General features: G+C 39.6%; 1 protein-coding gene across 1 annotated transcript in view; it reads right to left on the bottom strand.

Annotated features, from left to right (window-relative positions):
• The window catches only part of KIF27 (kinesin family member 27), a 1,524,306-nt gene that overhangs the window by 633,141 nt on the left and 873,008 nt on the right, over window positions 1–18,157 (bottom strand). The window contains exon 11 of the mRNA XM_044083686.1: window positions 15,983–16,180. Within this exon, the coding sequence (XP_043939621.1) occupies window positions 15,983–16,180 (198 nt within the window). The remainder of the gene's footprint in view (window positions 1–15,982; window positions 16,181–18,157) is intronic.

The following is an 18,157-nucleotide window of genomic DNA, read 5'->3' as shown; positions in this document are numbered from 1 at the left end:
GCCTAGCTGGGCAAGCTAAAACCTCCAGTACCCTCTCTGTCCAACCAGTGCTTCGTGTCCCTGCCAAGTAGCTGACACATCAAACACACACTTTGAGATAAGTATTTATACAACTTCACAGACACTCCTGGGAAAGGCTGATACAGATTCTCCAGCTGTGCCCCTTTACCCAGACTATACGATAGTAATTACTGCCACTACCCAACTAATAATATCAGTTACTAAAAGGCCCTTAAAAGGGTGTCCAATTATTACTGTGCAATATTATTATCCAATGGTAGTATGACTAACAGTCAAGGCTTATTTTAGAGTGGCCTATTATAATAACCTATATAAATATGCAATGCACTCTAGAGCTTATCTCTACACAAACCAGCCATGGGTAGAAGGTTTTAAAAATATTTAATAATAAATAATTAAAACACAAGACAAAACTACTACACCACACAGATACCTAAGAGTTCAGAGATCACACAGAAACTTAAAATAATACAGTAGGACAGGTCTGATTTCAAAGAAAAATACCTAATTAATCTTTACTAGCTTTAACTATTCCTACAATAAATCACAGTGCTAAAACTTACATGTGAGCACAAGGCAGAGTGCTGATAAGTTGCATATCAAGATCAAAATGCTCTAAGTCTCTTGTGAGAAATAGTATTTAAACATTACTAACAAAAAAGTCTCTAAGGCCCTCCCAAATGACATCATTTTTGACACTTAGGTTTTCCCAGTATTCATATGTCATCATCTTAACACCTGGGCTCAGGCCACAAACTGCATTATTTAGCAATCTAACACCTGCTCAGAACTTTGCAACAATAGAAGACATTTCACATGTATATGCTAGCAGAAACCAGAGCAATAAATCACCTTCCATATGTAAATTTTGGTCATAAACTTTAGCCTTAAAACAATGGGCATGAAACCTTCATCCAGACACACTGGAGCCAAATTCTAATATGAAAGGGTCACAACATGCTTCACTGGGCCAGTAGAGTGCAATGTTGTCACATATTTTGCAGTTCCACATTTCACAATATTCTTTTACACTCAAAAAAACATGCCTGTATTTTACATTTATTTACAAATGCCAGAATTGTATATCAAATTCTATTTGACTAGGCTGGCAGCCTTCGCCCATCTCTCACCAATCGTCACCCCCCCCCCCCCCGGGGGAACTCAAGCAAGTTTTTCAAGCGCCCACTGAGGAACATCGCTTGAGACTGTCAGGTCTATCTGGGTTTACCTCACTCCATTCCCTGTCTTGAGAGCCCATCTGCATTGGCATTGCTACTCCCACTGAGGTGCTGTACTGACATATCATATGCTTGCAACCCCAGACTCCATCTTAGCAACTTGGCATTTTGCTGACTGGCTCTGTTTAACCATGTTAGAGGGTTATGATCTGTCATCACAGTGAATTTTCTTCCATACGGATAAGGCTGAAGTTTTTGTAGTGCTCACACTATGGCTAGACATTCCTTTTCTACCACTGCATAGCATTCCTCCCTGGGTTGGAGCCTACGACTGAGATAAACCACTGGGTGCTCTTCTCCCTCTGAAGAAATCTGGCTAAGTACAGCACCCACCCCATAGTTTGAAGCATCCACCTGCACAACAAATTCTTTGCTATAATCTGGATTGGCTAACACAGGGGGTCCTCCCAAAGCTTCCTTAAGCTTCTGAAATACCTGCTCACATGCTGGGGTCCACACAACCTTATCTGGCCTGTTCTTCCTTGTCAGGTCTGTGAGGGGAGCAGCTATGGTACTATAATTGGGGACGAACTTTCTGTAGTACCCTGCTCTCTCTAAGAATGCCCTCACCTGCTTTTTGGTAACAGGTGCAGGCCATGCCTGAAAATCTTCCACTTTGGCAGGTTCTGGGCTTATCTTACCACTCCCCATTCTATGTCCTAGGTAGGAGACCTCAGCCATACCCAACTGACATTTGCTTGGCTTAATGGTCGACCCTGCCTTCTGTAGTCTGCCCAGCACCTCCCTGACATGCAGAAGGTGTTTTTGTCAGGAATGGCTGTAGATAGCAATATCATCCATGTAAGCAAGGACAAACCCTCCTGCTCCTGCTAAGATATGATCTACCAGCCTCTGGAAAGTCGCTGGGGCATTTTTCATCCCAAAGGGCATCTTTGTGAACTCATACAAGCCAAAAGGAGTCACAAAGGCTGACTTCTCTTTAGCACTGGGAGTCAAGGGCACCTGTCAGTAGCCCTTGGTAAGATCAATGGTTGTAAGATACTTAGCCCCATCCAGCTGCTCTAGAGCCTCATCTGTCCTAGGCATGGGGTAAGCATCTGACTCTGTGTGACTATTTAATTTCCTGTAGTCTACACAGAACATGCTGCTGCCATCCATCTTTGGCACCGACACCACTGGTAACGTGCAGGGACTGTTGGACTCTTGAATCACCCCTAGTTCCAACACCTTCTGTACCTCTTCCCTCAGAGTCTGTTTGACTCTCTCTCAGGCACCCTATAAGGGGCCTGCCTGATAGGCCTTTGGGGTCCTGTATCCACCTGGTGCTGCACCAGGTGGGTGCTCCCTGGTTTCCCAGTGAACATGCCCCCAAACTCCTGAAACACTGCTTGGATTTCTCAAACCTGGGTAGGAGATAGCTGCTGGGACATTGCTACCCCTTCCACCGAGGTGTCAGCGCGAGCCTCACTGAGGAGATCAGTCGCAAGATCTCTCTCAGACTCCTCCTGCAATCCACTGCAAATGCTCAGCACAATGGCCTCCCTATCATGGTAAGATTTCATCATGTTAACATGGTACAATTTGTGCCCCTGCTGTCTGCCTAGCACTTCCACCATGTAGTTAACATCACTTACCTTTCTTACCACTTTGTAGGGTTCCTCCAAAGCTGCTTGCAGCTTGTTGTGTCTGACAGGAATGAGAATCATCACCTGCTGCCCTACAACATACTATCTAGCCCGAGCATTCCTGTCATACCACACCTTTTCTGTTGTTAGGCTTCTGCCAGGTTCTCCTGGGCCAGGCCCATGAGTTCCTTGAGCCTTGTCCTGAGGTTCAGGACATATGCCACAACATACTCCTTGTGAGACTCACACTCACCTTCCCACTCATCTCGAATTAAATCTAGAGGTCCCCTCACCCTATGCCCATACAGCAACTCAAAGGGTGAAAAACTTGTGGATTCCTGGGGAACCTCTCTGTAAGCAAACAAAAGATGGAGCAAATATTTGTCCCACTCCCTCTTAAACTGATCTGCAAATGCCCGTAGCATGGACTTGATTGTAGAGTTTAACCTCTCAACAAGACCATTAGTCTGGGGATGGTAGGGGGTGGTTTTCATGTGCTTCACTCCACAGGACTTCCACAGACAAGCCAGCAGGTCTGACATAAAATTGGCACCTCTGTCAAAACTACCCTGCTGAAAATCTCTAGCAAGTTATTTGCCACCTTCTCTGCCTCAATGGAGGACAAAGCCACTGCCTCAGGGTCTCGTGTATCATAATCTACAATCACTAGGATATACTTTTTCCCTGTGGAACTTGGGGTACTCAGAAGACCCACAATATCCATAGCTACCCTCTGAAATGGCTCCTCAATCACAGGCAAAGGCATCAAAGGAGCTCTCACCTTGTCTCCTGTCTTGCCTACCTTTTGGCACTGCTCACAGGTCCTGCAGTACCTGGTTACATCTCTGGAAATTCCAAGCCAATGGAAGTTTTGCGTAATATGCATCTTTGTACGTTTTATGCCCATATGACCTGCAAAGGAAATATCATGGGCTATGGCTAGAAGTGCCAGATGGTAAGCTCTAGGCACTACCAACTGCTGTACTCTCTCACCTTCTAGCCCTCCTTCAGGGGTCCACTCTCTGTACAGAAACCTTTGCTCCAATATACAGACTCCCCCTTCCCTTGAGAATCAGGTGCCTCCCTAGCTACCTGCCTCAGGCCTTGCAATGTAGGGTCTGAGAGCTGAGCATGTCTCAAGTCTTTCCTTGTAACCCTTCCCAGCGCCCCCTTCACAGGAAGTCTGGCATCCTCTGACAGCAGTGCCTCACTGTCAGCCTGGGTACTACTACTCATCTCTACCTTTACAGTTACCCTGTCCAAGAGAACATCAGTTCCCACAAGCAGCTGTGGCTCACATTCAGTCTCACTGCTACAGCATAGCTCACTTCCTGAAGTAACCACCTCAGCAGTCCTGGCTGCAAGTATGTAGTCTGTCTGGGTCTCCCCCAGGCTACCAGACCCACATGCTTGTTTCCTAGCCTTACTGCATGTAACTGCATAAGTACATTGTACTGCCTCATCCAAATCCTTTCCTCTCAGGACATCTGCAGAATGGTAGTTCCATACCCCTCTTGTCTCAAGACAACCTACTGTTGGCATTTTGTCTTTCCCACTTACTGGCTCCCTCACCTTTAGTTCCCCATCTTGCCTCCGTGGACATCTGTATGCCACATGGCCCCACTGGTTGCATTCAAAACATGTAACCCTAGCTTCTGGACTTGTACCTGGACTAGTGGCTTCCCCTGCTACTGGCGGATTTTGTTGGGGCAGTCTGTGATTCCCACCATGGGTTCCTTTAGTCCCATGAGCAGTACTGGGGGTCCCTTTCCTGTGCAGGGCTGCCCTGCTTGCTAGCTATAGGTCTCCCTTCTTCCCCAACTCCTCTGAAGTAGCACACTATCAGCTAACCAGATCCTCATGTACTCAAGCAAAGTGCTAAGGGCTTGTTCCCTTACCAAAAGGTCTGCCAGCCCTTCAAAAGTAGTGACCTGACATCCACTCACCCAGCTATGAAAATAAGTGCTCAGTTCAGCAACATATTCACATACATTTTCATCTGCCTTGCGTCTATGCTCACAAAACTTTTTCCAAAACATTTCAAGTGTTAGCTTAAAACATTCTAATAAATGTCTTTTGACAGCAGTACAATCAAAACAGTCAGTGTCATGCATTTTTGCTAAAGAAGTTACAGCTTTACCATGGAGTAAGGGGATCAGGAACCTTACCCAGAGCCGTTGGTCAACTTCATACTGTTTACATACCCACTCAAACATATGAATGAAGCTATCAAAATTATCCCCCTCTTTAAACTGTGGAAGAAATTTACTGACCTTTTGTGCTTCTGGGGTCCAGTTACTCCCTTCCCCATTACCTCCATGACTCTGGTGAAGAGCATTTCCCTCTCATGCCTCCTCTGCTGTTCATTTTCCTCAGCTTGTAGAGTCCTAATTTTCTCGGCTGCTACTAGTTCCATACGCCTGGCTTCCAACTCAAGTCTCTTCAGCTCCAGCTGGATTTTTAAGTCCACTGCAGAAAGGTTGAGCTGTCCATTCTCCGAGGATATTGTATCTCCACTGTCAGTCTGAGTGTCCACCAAGCTGCTGTTTTCTGATGCAGCTGTAACCAAGGCTGCAATCAGGTCTGGTTTAGTCAGGTTTCCATGCACCAGTTCCCTAGCCTGGCACATCTCTGCCAGCTGGCTCCTTGTCAGCTTTCCATACTCATCTGCTGACATGTTGCCTGCTCACCCTGACTAACACTAAGCTAACAAAAGAAATAAAACAATTTTGATCTGAACTCTGCGTATACACTGCATGCCTGTTTTAGAGTACAAAACACTTCTAGAGATCACTGTACATAAGCTACAGGAATTCGCTCTACCCACACGACTACAAGCCAATTAGTATGTGAAGTAGATCCTACCACTGCCAGACACTTGTGACGACCGTGCCTTGGCCCAGCAATCAAGGAGCTTCAATTCTCACCACTAACACCAGGGAGGTCGTCTCCTAGAAGAGTGGAAAGGATAACTAATACACACAGTAAAGTACAATTTCTCTTAAGTGCACACAGAGATCACAGTCCGTCTGGGGCTGGTTGCTCCTTTGCTCACCAAGTCCCCAATAAGACTCCCCACTGGCACAGCTATAGGGTCCAGGTCTCAGCCTAGCTGGGCTTGCTAAAACCTCCAGTACCCTCTCTGTCCAACCAGTGCTTTGTGTCCCTGCCAAGTAGCTGACACACCACACACACACTTTGAGATAAGCATTTATACAACTTCACAGACACTCCTGGGAAAGGCTGACAGATTCTCCAGCTGTGCCCCTTTACCCAGATTATATGGTAGTAATTACTGCCACCACCCAGCTAATAATATCAGCTACTAAAAGGCCCTTAAAAGGGTGTCCAATTACTACTGTGCAATATTATTATCCAATGGTAGTATGACTAACAGTCAAGGCTTACTTTAGAGTGGCCTATTACAATAACCTCTATAAATATGCAATGTACTCTATAGCTTATTTCTACACAAACCATCCACAGGTAGAAGGTTTTAAAAATATTTAATAATAAATAATTAAAACACAAGACAAAACTACTACACCACACAGATATCTAAGAGTTCAGAGATCACACAGAAACTTAAAATAATACAGTAGGACAGGTCTGATTTCAAAGAAAAATACCTAATTAATCGTTACTAGCTTTAACTATTCCTACAAGAAATCACAGTGCGAAAACTTACATGTGAGCACAAGGCAGAGTGTTGATAAGTTGGATATCAAGATCAAAATGCTCCAAGTCTCTTGTGAGAAATAGTATTTAAACATTACTAACAAACATGTCTCTAAGGCCATCCCAAATTACATATTTTGCAGTTCCACATTTCACAATATTCTTTTACACTCAAGAAAACATGCTTGTAGTTTACATTTATTTACAAATGCCAGAATTATGTATCAAATTCTATTTGAATGGGCTGGCAGCCTTCGCCCATCTCTCCCCAATCATTACAGTGATAAAACAAATTTTGAACATTTCAGCTTCTATTAGTTGTGTTTTTGCTGAAATCCACTTTCGACATTATCTCTTAGATTATGTCAGTTTCGGGAAAATGAACATTCGTTAGAATAAAGTAGATCCAAAAATTATATATAGTTAGAAACCTTGTGAGGAAACCATTACTCTGTTATTTTTGTTTTACTTGGATCGCTTGTCTGTGTACTTAAAGGATTTTCGACTGGAAACAGATTGCCTACCCTGCTTGAATTACTTTCAAATACTTAATTTTGTACAATATTTCAAATTATATATTTTTATTATTTTTTTTTGGACTTAGGATGAGTTTAAGTTCGCTACTTCTACTAGCGTTACCTGATCTGATTAATATACAGTGATTAACTAGATAGATATGGACTGAAAATCTTACACACAGTGAAGTTTCTTACACTGGTTTGATTTAATGAAGATGGATACACCCCCACCTTTCATTCTTTCAATTTCATTTTGGGGTCTGAATATGTGAAAGGTATTGTAGCTTTGTACAGCCGGGGTGCTCTCTGTGGCCTTGAACCAATGACTGCACAGACGCCTAGATCTTCCAAGGTGAGTAGTGCTTCCAGGGAGTGCAGTCTACTGTTTGGGTTCCTAGCATTAAGCAACATGACCTTGAGTTTGTGGCTAATGGATTTCTTTACATCTAGAGTTTTGTTGTTTTACTTAATACTGCCTAAAAAAGGCAATATGCAGGAGGCAAGCATATTTGCCAGTATCTGAAAGCCTTCAGGAGACAGGTAAAGGCCATATCTGGCAAAGTGATCTGTCAACCATGTCTTCCCAGGCTGACAGATACTGGATCACCCTGGAGTGACGCCAAAAGCTAAGCTAATTATTGAAATTGATCATTTTTTTTTTTGTGCGTATTGTGGTATCATCCTAGATGAAGGCAGAATGCTGCTTAGGGATAGGGACATAGACATACCTTCCTGGGACAAATAATCGAAGAGTTCAGTCATGTCTCTCTTCATATAGTGCAGAGAGGTACATCTCAAGTCATTCACTCCAACATGTACTATGACAGAGCCATAACTGGAGCTGTTGCTGAGTGACTTGAGTGTGTGCATGATTTTATGGATCCTGGCAACTGACAGGCAGCTGAATGTTACCTTCGTCTTGTCCAACCTGGTGAGGGGAACATCTGTGTGTCTCACTACTGAGTTGACATGGCCAGGACATTTTGTTTTGAGGTGTTTTGCCTTAGGGTCTTAATTGTTGAGACACTGGTATGTGTGTTGTTATGTGTAGTGGTGAATTCTGTTCATGTACCTGTATGTGTGGATTGTTTGCACTTGGGAGGTCTCTGGACGTTTGGTTGGCTCTTTGTAAGCACCTCCGCGTATGTGCGTTTATGTGTCTTGACCTTATCTTGCATGACAGGAGAGGTGTGTGTGCTGACAACCTGTTTGATGTCTTCCTTACTGTTACATGAGAGGACTGATTCTAATTTCATGGTATAGTTACATCTCACACATACTGCAAGTGGTTGTCAGCATACATTAGACAACTGCTACATTGCCTCAGTATGCAGATGTCTATCAGGCTGGTTGGAGAGATGTTGGGAAACTGTCCACAGTAGCAGGTTATTCTTAAGTACTAATTTGTGAGATGGCAAATTAGATCACCTACTGCTCTGGGATTAACAACATTCTATAGAAGATCAGGGATGACAAAATGAAGTGACAAAGCTCAGTGTTCAGCTGAGTTGCCTGCAGAGCAGCAGGAAACCTGGAAAGGTTTCAATGACTGGTGTCTACGGGAAAAAGTGATTTTAGGCATGTGTCTATACAGGGCACCTCTAACCCACGTTGCGCAGTGAGCAGTTATGTGCAAGTGCTAGGATTATATACCGGCAAATTCAAACAGTTTTAAACTAGTTTGCAAATAGGAAATCACACAATGATCCTACCTCTAGCAATCCCCAGCAAAGACAAGGCTGTATCCACACTCTACTGCCACAAGGGTACAGGGAAGCCCTACTTAATGTAAGATGGCTGGACTTCAGTTCAAGTGTATGAAAAACAGGCTAGATTCATCAAGTATGGATCTAGTCTATGATAAATAAGCAATATTTCAGTGCAAAATTAGTGCAGATAATGAAGCATGCACAAACAGCAACAACAGTTAAAAGGGCACAAATAAATGTAGTAAAATATAGTTCAAAAATGCATATCAAACTGAAAATAAACTTAATTTCTTGTTCTTAGCTTTGGATGGCTTGAATTCAAGCAGAAACACTCTAGACCTCTGGCAAAGGATGCCAAATGCAGACTAGCTCCTGTTAATTGAGCCAATACTCGTGCAAATGCGAGGCTTATATATAGGCAAAATTAAACAGTTTTAAAGTAGTCTGCCAATAGGAAATCACACAATGATCCTTCCTCCAGCAATCCCCAGCTCAGACAAAGCTATATCCACATTTTTCTGCCACAAGGGTGTAGGTGTGCCCTTCTTAATGTAAGATGGCTGGATTTGAGTTCAAGTGTAAGAAAAACAGGCTAGATTCAGCAAGTCTGGATCTAGTATATACTAAATAATCAATATTTCAGTGCAAAACAAGTGCAGATAATGAAGCAGGCAAAAACACTAAAAACAGTAAAAAAAAGCACAAATTAATGCCTTGAAACAGTAAAATACAGCTGAAAAGTGCAGATCAAAATCAAAATAAACTTAATTTCTTGTTCTTAGCTTTGGATGGCTTGGATTCAAGCAGAAGCACTGTAGACCTCTGGCAAAGGAACCCGGACACAGAGCAGCTCCGGTTAATGAGCTGTTTCTTGTGGTAGGGGTGCAGTGTCTGAATCTTTCCACCTTAAATTACCTATTGTATGACACTGAATAAGTCACTTAACCAGACAGTTCTTTGGAGAAATTGGGAATGTGGGCTAGGCTCTTTAATGATCTCCAGGACTGCATAACTAGTAACTATGAACCTACTATTATTATTTGTTAGCCATTCCCTATTACATAGCTGATCTAGTACAGTAAATGCTTTGGCAATATCACCAGCACACCAATTTTTTAATGTAACCTAGGTAATATTTTCTTTAAGGGCAGCAGGCACTGAATTTGTAGATGACGCATTAAAATGCAAAGTTGTTTGCCAGTAGCAACCTCTGCATAACTAATAGTTCTCTTTAAAGTGGAATTATTTGGATAACTTTTACTTTTCCAGACACTGTGAAATTTGACTTAGCATGTTATCAAGTGGCTAATAATTCTTATATTCTCATAAACACTCTTCTGTTTAAACTGTGCTACTCATGACTGGATCTTATGGTCTGATGCTAGTGATCTTTATGAAAATGTCAAGTAGTTTATCCAAAGCTACCAATAAAGAACATGTGACTTATTTCTTCATAACAATAAGAGGTGTACACAGTCAACAAAGTGGTTGTAATGGCTAGTGAGAGTGTGGGGCTCCGTGGATGAAATACATCATGATCTTAACATATGGCTGTTTTTAAATGGTCCTTAACCTGGCTTTGCATGACTAATAAGTGTTTGTGTGTGTGCATGTGTTTGCATGTGTGAATTAAGTTGGAATACTTCAGCTACTGAGTGTTTGTGTGAATACATTTCAAATATGTGAGTCTGATCATTATTGTTTCACACAGACATCTCAGAAGGATGCAGTTAGCAATGTAGTTATAATTACAGGGGTTGAGGAATGATGGTTGATAAAAAAATGACTAACCTTGCTGAGCTAATAAAGTTAAAAAGTCATTAGTCTGTCTTTGCAGATCTAGTGTGCATTTGTGTAAAACAAATTGGAATACTTTACCGTGGCCATTTTATCACAATCAGACATGTGATGTGTACACAGTCAATAAAGTGTCTGCAATTGTTGAGTAAAAATACTGGTGGATTATGATGACAATAGTCTGAGTGATGTTTTGTAACTGAAATGTTCTGAAATGGACAGTTTTGTCATTACTGGTTCATACATGTTGGTTCACTGCTTACCTGAAAAAATATGGAAAACTAAATGGAAAACACTCATACAATGAACACATTCTCAATGGAAAAAATACAACCAAGAAGTACTTTAGCAGATCAACAAAGTACTTTGTCCCTTAAATCTGTTGTTTGTGCACCTACTGCTCTTCTCTTTCAACTCCTTACTAAGATCTTATGCACCTACATCAACACCCTGAGTTTCTTCTAATGTCTGCTAAGAAAATGGTCAGCCCCTATACTTTTGTGGTTGTATTTTTCCCTTTCCATTTTCCTCAGATTTTATAATGGTTTCCCTCTGAATAACATACAGTTTCTCACTCCCTCCTTATATGACCTCCAGAAATGAATACAATGTAATCAGTTCCTGGCAGAATAGAAGCATACCTATTTACATCTGCAGTTTATGTTCTGAGGACAGACCTCATTGAATTGTTTGCTATTGATAATGTTAGTCCAGATGTGATCACCACTATTAGATCGTTTCCCTATTTTGATGACACAGCTTCCAATCTCTGAAGTTGATAATGTGCACTAGGGATGCTATGGCACAGGTGTAGTGATTTACATTTCAGCACTGAACTTCTGCTTCCACTGTTTGTCTCCCTGGTGATCCTTTTCAAATTCTTCCTCTACTGCTGTACCATTGTGTCATCAATAAAGATGAAGATTTTGTTTTCTTTTCCCACAGATACATTTGAAACAAACACAACAGAGAGTACTAGATATAGGACTGCCCCCCTACATACTCCACTCACTTTCCATTACCTGACATCACCCACTCACCATAGTCCTGTATGTCCCAACTTCAAAAAAGCAGCAATGCAGTTCCTCTGTCTTGGTCTTACTCCGACCACTGCAGTCCTAGCAGTTGCCTGTGCTGGACCAATTCAAAGTAACTAATGACCCACTTTCCATCCTCTCCCCCTTGCTTTCCCTCCCCCCCCCCTCTAGTTTTGCCTAAACAGAATCATAATTACTTTTCTGAGCCCCAGATAGCATCTTCTGATAATGGCATTATGGTTTCTTACAATGGTTTTAACAGTTATAATTATACCAACATGTCTATTAACAAGACACACTTTTTACTATTTAGTAAAGGTTGCAAATTTGTCCCCCACATTAAACCAGACACTCAGACTTAATGGTTGAAATGAAACTTTTTACAAGGCAATTGCATTTCCAACTAATTTTTAACAACCGTAGGTACAATGAGGGACTAATTAGTCATCTCTTTCAATCCCCCTTGAATCCTACTTTATCTATTTTTGAGAAAAGATGTGGGAAATATTTTTATGCCCCATGTGGTTCTCACCCACAACAGAACCTTAATTTGACCAAACAGGAAAGGGATATACTATTTAATTTAAGATGAGAACCCAACCTGAGAGTGCTGGTTCCTGATAAAGGCGGTAGTATTGTGTTAGCAGATAAAACTGATTACATTTGTCAGATGTCCCAGTATTTTGCAGGATTTTAACAATCACCTAGTCTCCATTAATGAAATCAATACTGCATACAAGAAAAAATATTTCTTTTTTGCAGATTCGTTGATGCAAGGTGTTACTACTGCTGACCTGTACGATTTTCTATGCATTTCTAAACCTGTGATACCAGCTGTTTTTGGAAGCCCAAAGGTTCATAAGGATATTAGCAACCTCCTTATATAGACTGATTGTAGCTGCCCATGGTTCCAAAATGTACCCACTGGCAATCTACATTGATTGTGCCCTGAAACATACACACACTTTCACCAGTCACATACTTAAAGACTTGTGCTATTTAATGTCCAAAATTAAACAGCATTTGTATAGTGAAACATATAGTTTTCTTACAATGGATGTGGTAGACCTTTTCACTGATGTACCACATCCCGCTGGTTTGGAAATTTTCCACTCAGCCATTTTAAAACTCACTGAGTTTGACAACAGTGTTATTAATTTCATTGTCTCCCTCATGGAATGAATTTTATGGAACAATTATATTTTCTTTGAGGGAGAATATATCGTCAAATATGGGGGTGGCAATAGGTACATCTTGCTCCCCCATATATGTCAATTTGGTCATGTGTTGGTGGGAAAAAACTTACATTTTGAGTTCTTATTCTGACTCCTGGCACTTGTACTTCTAATATTTGGATGATATTGTTATCTTCTGAAACTCTCAATCAGAAGGAATTCCTGATTTGTTACATTTTTGAACATCACAACTTCCTTTCTCAGGTTCACCTACTCACACAGAAAGGAAGAGATTAACTACTTAGATGTCTGAATCTGGCAAGACAAGTTACATAACTGCTTCCCGTCATCTACTTTTAGGAAACCCACCTTTTGTAAAACTCACTTACACTTCAGTAGTTGCCACACCCTTTCATACAAAAGGAACATATTCAAGGGCCAATTAGCTAGGGAGGCAAGAATGAGTTCTACTTACGGTATCTTTTCAAATGAATGTCACTACATCTTTAACATTGTTTTGGAAAGGGCTATCCCTCTAAATTTCTTGCCCTATTCGACAGGAAGTCTTTAAGAGCTGGGGAGTCAAATTTCTTCCACTCTTAAGCTTAAATCGCTCTCCCACTGTCCATGTCTCATACACACACACACACACACACACACACACACACACACACACACACACACACACACACACACACACACACACACACAGATTCCACCAAATATTCCAGTTCTCTGGTGCACTATGTTACAACTATCCATGCTTTATACTGGCAAGACTGAACAACAATTCCATAAAAGGATTTACAAACACTGTTATGATATATTCAAACATAAACTTAATAATTAATTGTTTAAACATTCTCTTTTATGTTCTGACTTCAAAAAAATCTTGTTTGGGATTTTGGAAGTTGTTCCTTTTAACGAATGGAGGCCCATGGGAAACCAGGGCTGAAAGCAGAGAGTTATTTTGTCAGCTTAAATTAAATGCTTCAGTATAACTTGGGTTAATAACTTTACCCCCTCCATCTCTAATGGTGCAGAGAAAAAAAGTGGAAATTTTAAGAAACTGCTTTGAAAAAGCAAGATTACTTGTTGCTGGAGCACCTTCCACTAATGTTTTTTTACCTTGTTTCTACAGCAGAACTTTGGTTTCAGCCATAGTACAGCACATTTACAGTGCTACTCCTGAAGACAAAAGGTATCTCTCAACCTCATACTGTACAAAATCTGGGCAAACCAAAAATATGGTGGGACAAAGGCCCAAAAACAGGGACATATTTTAAATATTGTTCTTATAAACCTAGACAATTGTTAGAATAATATGCGTTGGTATGAATTTTCTGATGGATATGAAGTCAGAAACTCAATTGTATATCATTATTTAGAGACTTCCATCCTCAATAATCTGCCACAAAACCCTAAATTTTATGACAAACAGTCCAAAAATAGAAGGCAAAACATCTGGACAGTTGAGAGATATGTTCCAGATCAGTAAAAAAAGTTACTCTTCAAGATAAAGGCTTCCAGATCAGTGGGATCTTACGACCTTCCTCATGGATTATTAAAATTGGCAGGATGATTCCCAGTGAATCTCCTTCACCATCTTTTTTAAAAGCTGTATTAGAGAGGGTAATGTTACTGACTTTTGAAAGAAGCAAATTCCCCTCACCAAACTATTTAAAAACTGCATTAGAGTGGGTAAAGTTACTGACCTTTGGAGAGAAGTGTACCTCATTCCCCTTAATCAGGGGTGGCCCCGCTACGAAGTAAAAAAAAAATTAGACCAATAGCAGTCTTGAACATTGTACCAAAAGCTTAAAAAACATCAGAACCTAATGAAATAAAAGGCAAAAATAATTCAGTGTGGAGATTCTCTATCAGACACCCCTGTGGAGGAGTTCCTCATTAGAGGAGATAAAGCAGGCTTGAGCTTATGATCTATATGGTGCAAAACTCAACATCAGTGCTCTGAAGATGATCATCATAAAACTGGGATGCAAGACTGTACACATCTACTGCCTGAAAGCCGAAAAGAAAGAAAAATTGCCTTGAGACGAAAGTATCAAAGAGGCAAGAAAGAAAAGTCACAGCTTGAAGAACAGTTTCAAATTCCATCCTCTGTTGCCGGATGCTTGTTTTTATGCTGTTGTGTTGCTGCCACCGAGTGGAAATCTACTATAAAGCAAACAGCAATCTGCTACTCCTAGGAAGACAATATTAGCTAAAACATTTCTTCATGAATAAAGCCAAAATATGAACCACTGAAATAAAGAAAAGGAAGAAATATTAATAAGGTTCTAAAGGAAAGTGCAGGTGAAACTAAGTGTAAAAATGATGAAATTCTGTAGTATGATTTTGCTCATTCGAAGGCAATGGTGCAAGCCAGCGTGCTAGGAGTTCACTTTGAAATTCTCATTAAAATACAGCAGAGTTGCTATGAGTTTATTAACTTTCCCTCCATACCTAGGCCTGTGAAAAGCCCATGTCAATGTTTTCATGTCTGCTTTCTATGCTGTTCTTGTTAATTTGGAAAGATTCAGTCCTCTACCCTCAGATAAATGCTCCTGAACAGCATAAAATTCTATTAGATTACAGGAAAGGAAACCACTATATGCAATTCAAGAGGATCAAGACATAAGCATTGTTAGTAGTCTGCTTACTTTGATACGCTGCTGATCTCGCTGTATCTCAGTTTCCAGTTTTGTTTTGTTTTGCTGCCACCGAGTGGAAATCTACTATAAAGCAAACAGCAATCTGCTACTCCTAGGAAGACAATATTAGCTAAAACATTTCTTCATGAATAAAGCCAAAATATGAATCACTGAAATAAAGAAAAGGAAGAAATATTAATAAGGTTCTAAAGGAAAGTGCAGGTGAAACTAAGTGTAAAAATGATGAAATTCTGTAGTATGATTTTGCTCATTCGAAGGCAATGGTGCAAGCCAGCGTGCTAGGAGTTCACTTTGAAATTCTCATTAAAATACAGCAGAGTTGCTATGAGTTTATTAACTTTCCCTCCATACCTAGGCCTGTGAAAAGCCCATGTCAATGTTTTCATGTCTGCTTTCTATGCTGTTCTTGTTAATTTGGAAAGATTCAGTCCTCTACCCTCAGATAAATGCTCCTGAACAGCATAAAATTCTATTAGACTACAGGAAAGGAAACCACTATATGCAATTCAAGAGGATCAAGACATAAGCATTGTTAGTAGTCTGCTTACTTTGATACGCTGCTGATCTCGCTGTATCTCAGTTTCCAGTTTTCTTTTCTTTTCTGTTTCCTCTTGCAGTTTCTTCTGCAGTTGTGTCTGCTGCTGCTTCATGTGTCCCACACTGCGCTCAAGTTCAGTTAGCCGTTTCTGGGTCTCTGTAGACATGGATGCAAACTTCTTTGTGTCTTGCTGTTTCTTCTGTAACGACTAAAATCACAACACACAAACTAATTATGCAAAATCAGCCATGCTTCAAAATTCAAGACTAATAAATTAACTCCAAATAAATGCCTGTTAAAAAATAAAAGCATAAGTAAACATGGAGTTTCTACAGATGCAGGCTGTTTAATGCTAATAAAGGAAATACAAAATCTGGAAAAATTACTACTGGTGGGAATAATGGACACACAATGATGTCCATTAATGGCTATGAAATCTACCCCATCTTACTAGCATGGAACAACTTATAAAGATGACTCCAAAAGAGAAAATTTATATTGAATATCTACTCTTTATGAAATAAAATAAAAGTTATATACTTAAAATAATAGGAGGAAAATCAGGAAAGCTACCATCCAAGGTCTCACATCGAAGAAAAAAGTTATATCCACAGAACAAAGCAAACAGAGATCTCCACGATGTAAAATGAACTTATTTTATTAGAAAACAAGCGCTTTCACGTACAACAGGTACGCTTCCTCAGGTTTATAAAAAAGACACAATATGAATGCTTTATATATCTTAACTCAACAAATTCATCAATCAATTTCATAAAGCGCTTATTCAATCGGTCAATTAATTAACCAATTCATTCAGCAAAACTCAACAGGGTGTGGTAGAACTCTATGTTACTGGAGTAAATGTGTGTATGTATAAACCTCTTTTTATGCCAGTGACACAAAATCATCATACATATAAATAAAAATGTATATAAAAATACAAATATATATACATGTACATATAAACATAGTACTTAAATAGAAATATATATCTAATAAAAAAATATATATATATATATATATATATATATATATATATATATATATATATATATATATAGAAAGCATAAAACTATATAAAGCATCAGAGCACCCAAAACTGCAAGAACATATCAACTCTAGAATATGTAATGAAATAAAAATATAGATAGCAAATACAACCATGAAGCACAGATATATTTATATAAAAGTATATGCCAATCAATTTGAATATCATAATCAATTAATTCCAAAACTGTATGTATATAAATAAAATAACTAACTGTAGCGCCTAACTAAAAAGTTAAATTTAATATATCTATCTGCGTGCCGCCAATATAGGTTTTATACTGACCGATTGGTTAAGTCCCAGTTGAATATGGGACTTCAACCTTAAAATCCAATTTAACACTGCTGTTTCCAGGTAATTCTGTCCATCACCCCCTCTCTTATTTGTATTTATAACTTGTAGAACCCTAAATTTAAAACTATGTTTAGGGTGTGTATCTATATGCTTGGCTAAAGCGTTTGTTAGGTTCATCTTCCTTATATCATATATATGGTTATATATACGATCTCTCAACCTCCTAGAGGTTAGACCTACATAATATGCATCACATTCTGTGCATGTAGCTAGGTATATCAAATTCTTGGTCTCACAAGTGGCATAAAAATCACTCGTAAATGTGTGATAAAGTTCAGGTATAATAAATTGATGGTCACTAATAATGTATTTACACATATTACACCTTTCACAAGGAAAGGTGCCATATCTAAGAGTCGATCTATCCATAGTACTATTGATTTTTCTATCAGTTCTCTCAGAACATAATAATCTCTTCAGATTCTTGCTATTTCTATACCTGAACGTTGGTTTATCACCTACTATGTTGCTGGTATATTGATCTATTAGTAATACACCCCAGTTCTTCTTAATAATATTAATAATAAACTTGTTATAATTCGTATATCTGGTGTTAAAAGCTACCTTTTTATTATTAAAACTAGCTTTAGGAATATATTTACTTTTGTTCTCATTTTTGCCATTATTTTTACTGCTTCCATTCCTTGGTTGGATATCAGTCGATAGTGCATTATTGATGTCTGTAGAACTAGGAATTATATCATTCTTATACTGTACATCTTTTTTCATACTTTCTATCAACCAAGTAGGGTAATCCCTATTCTGGAGTAATTCACATAAAAT

The sequence above is a fragment of the Protopterus annectens genome, chromosome 9.part0 (genome assembly GCF_019279795.1).
Source record: "Protopterus annectens isolate FY-2018-M chromosome 9.part0, PAN1.0, whole genome shotgun sequence".
Taxonomy (NCBI): domain Eukaryota; kingdom Metazoa; phylum Chordata; order Ceratodontiformes; family Protopteridae; genus Protopterus; species Protopterus annectens.
Note: the sequence above shows the minus strand (reverse complement) of the source record. Positions and strands in the feature narration are given on the sequence as shown.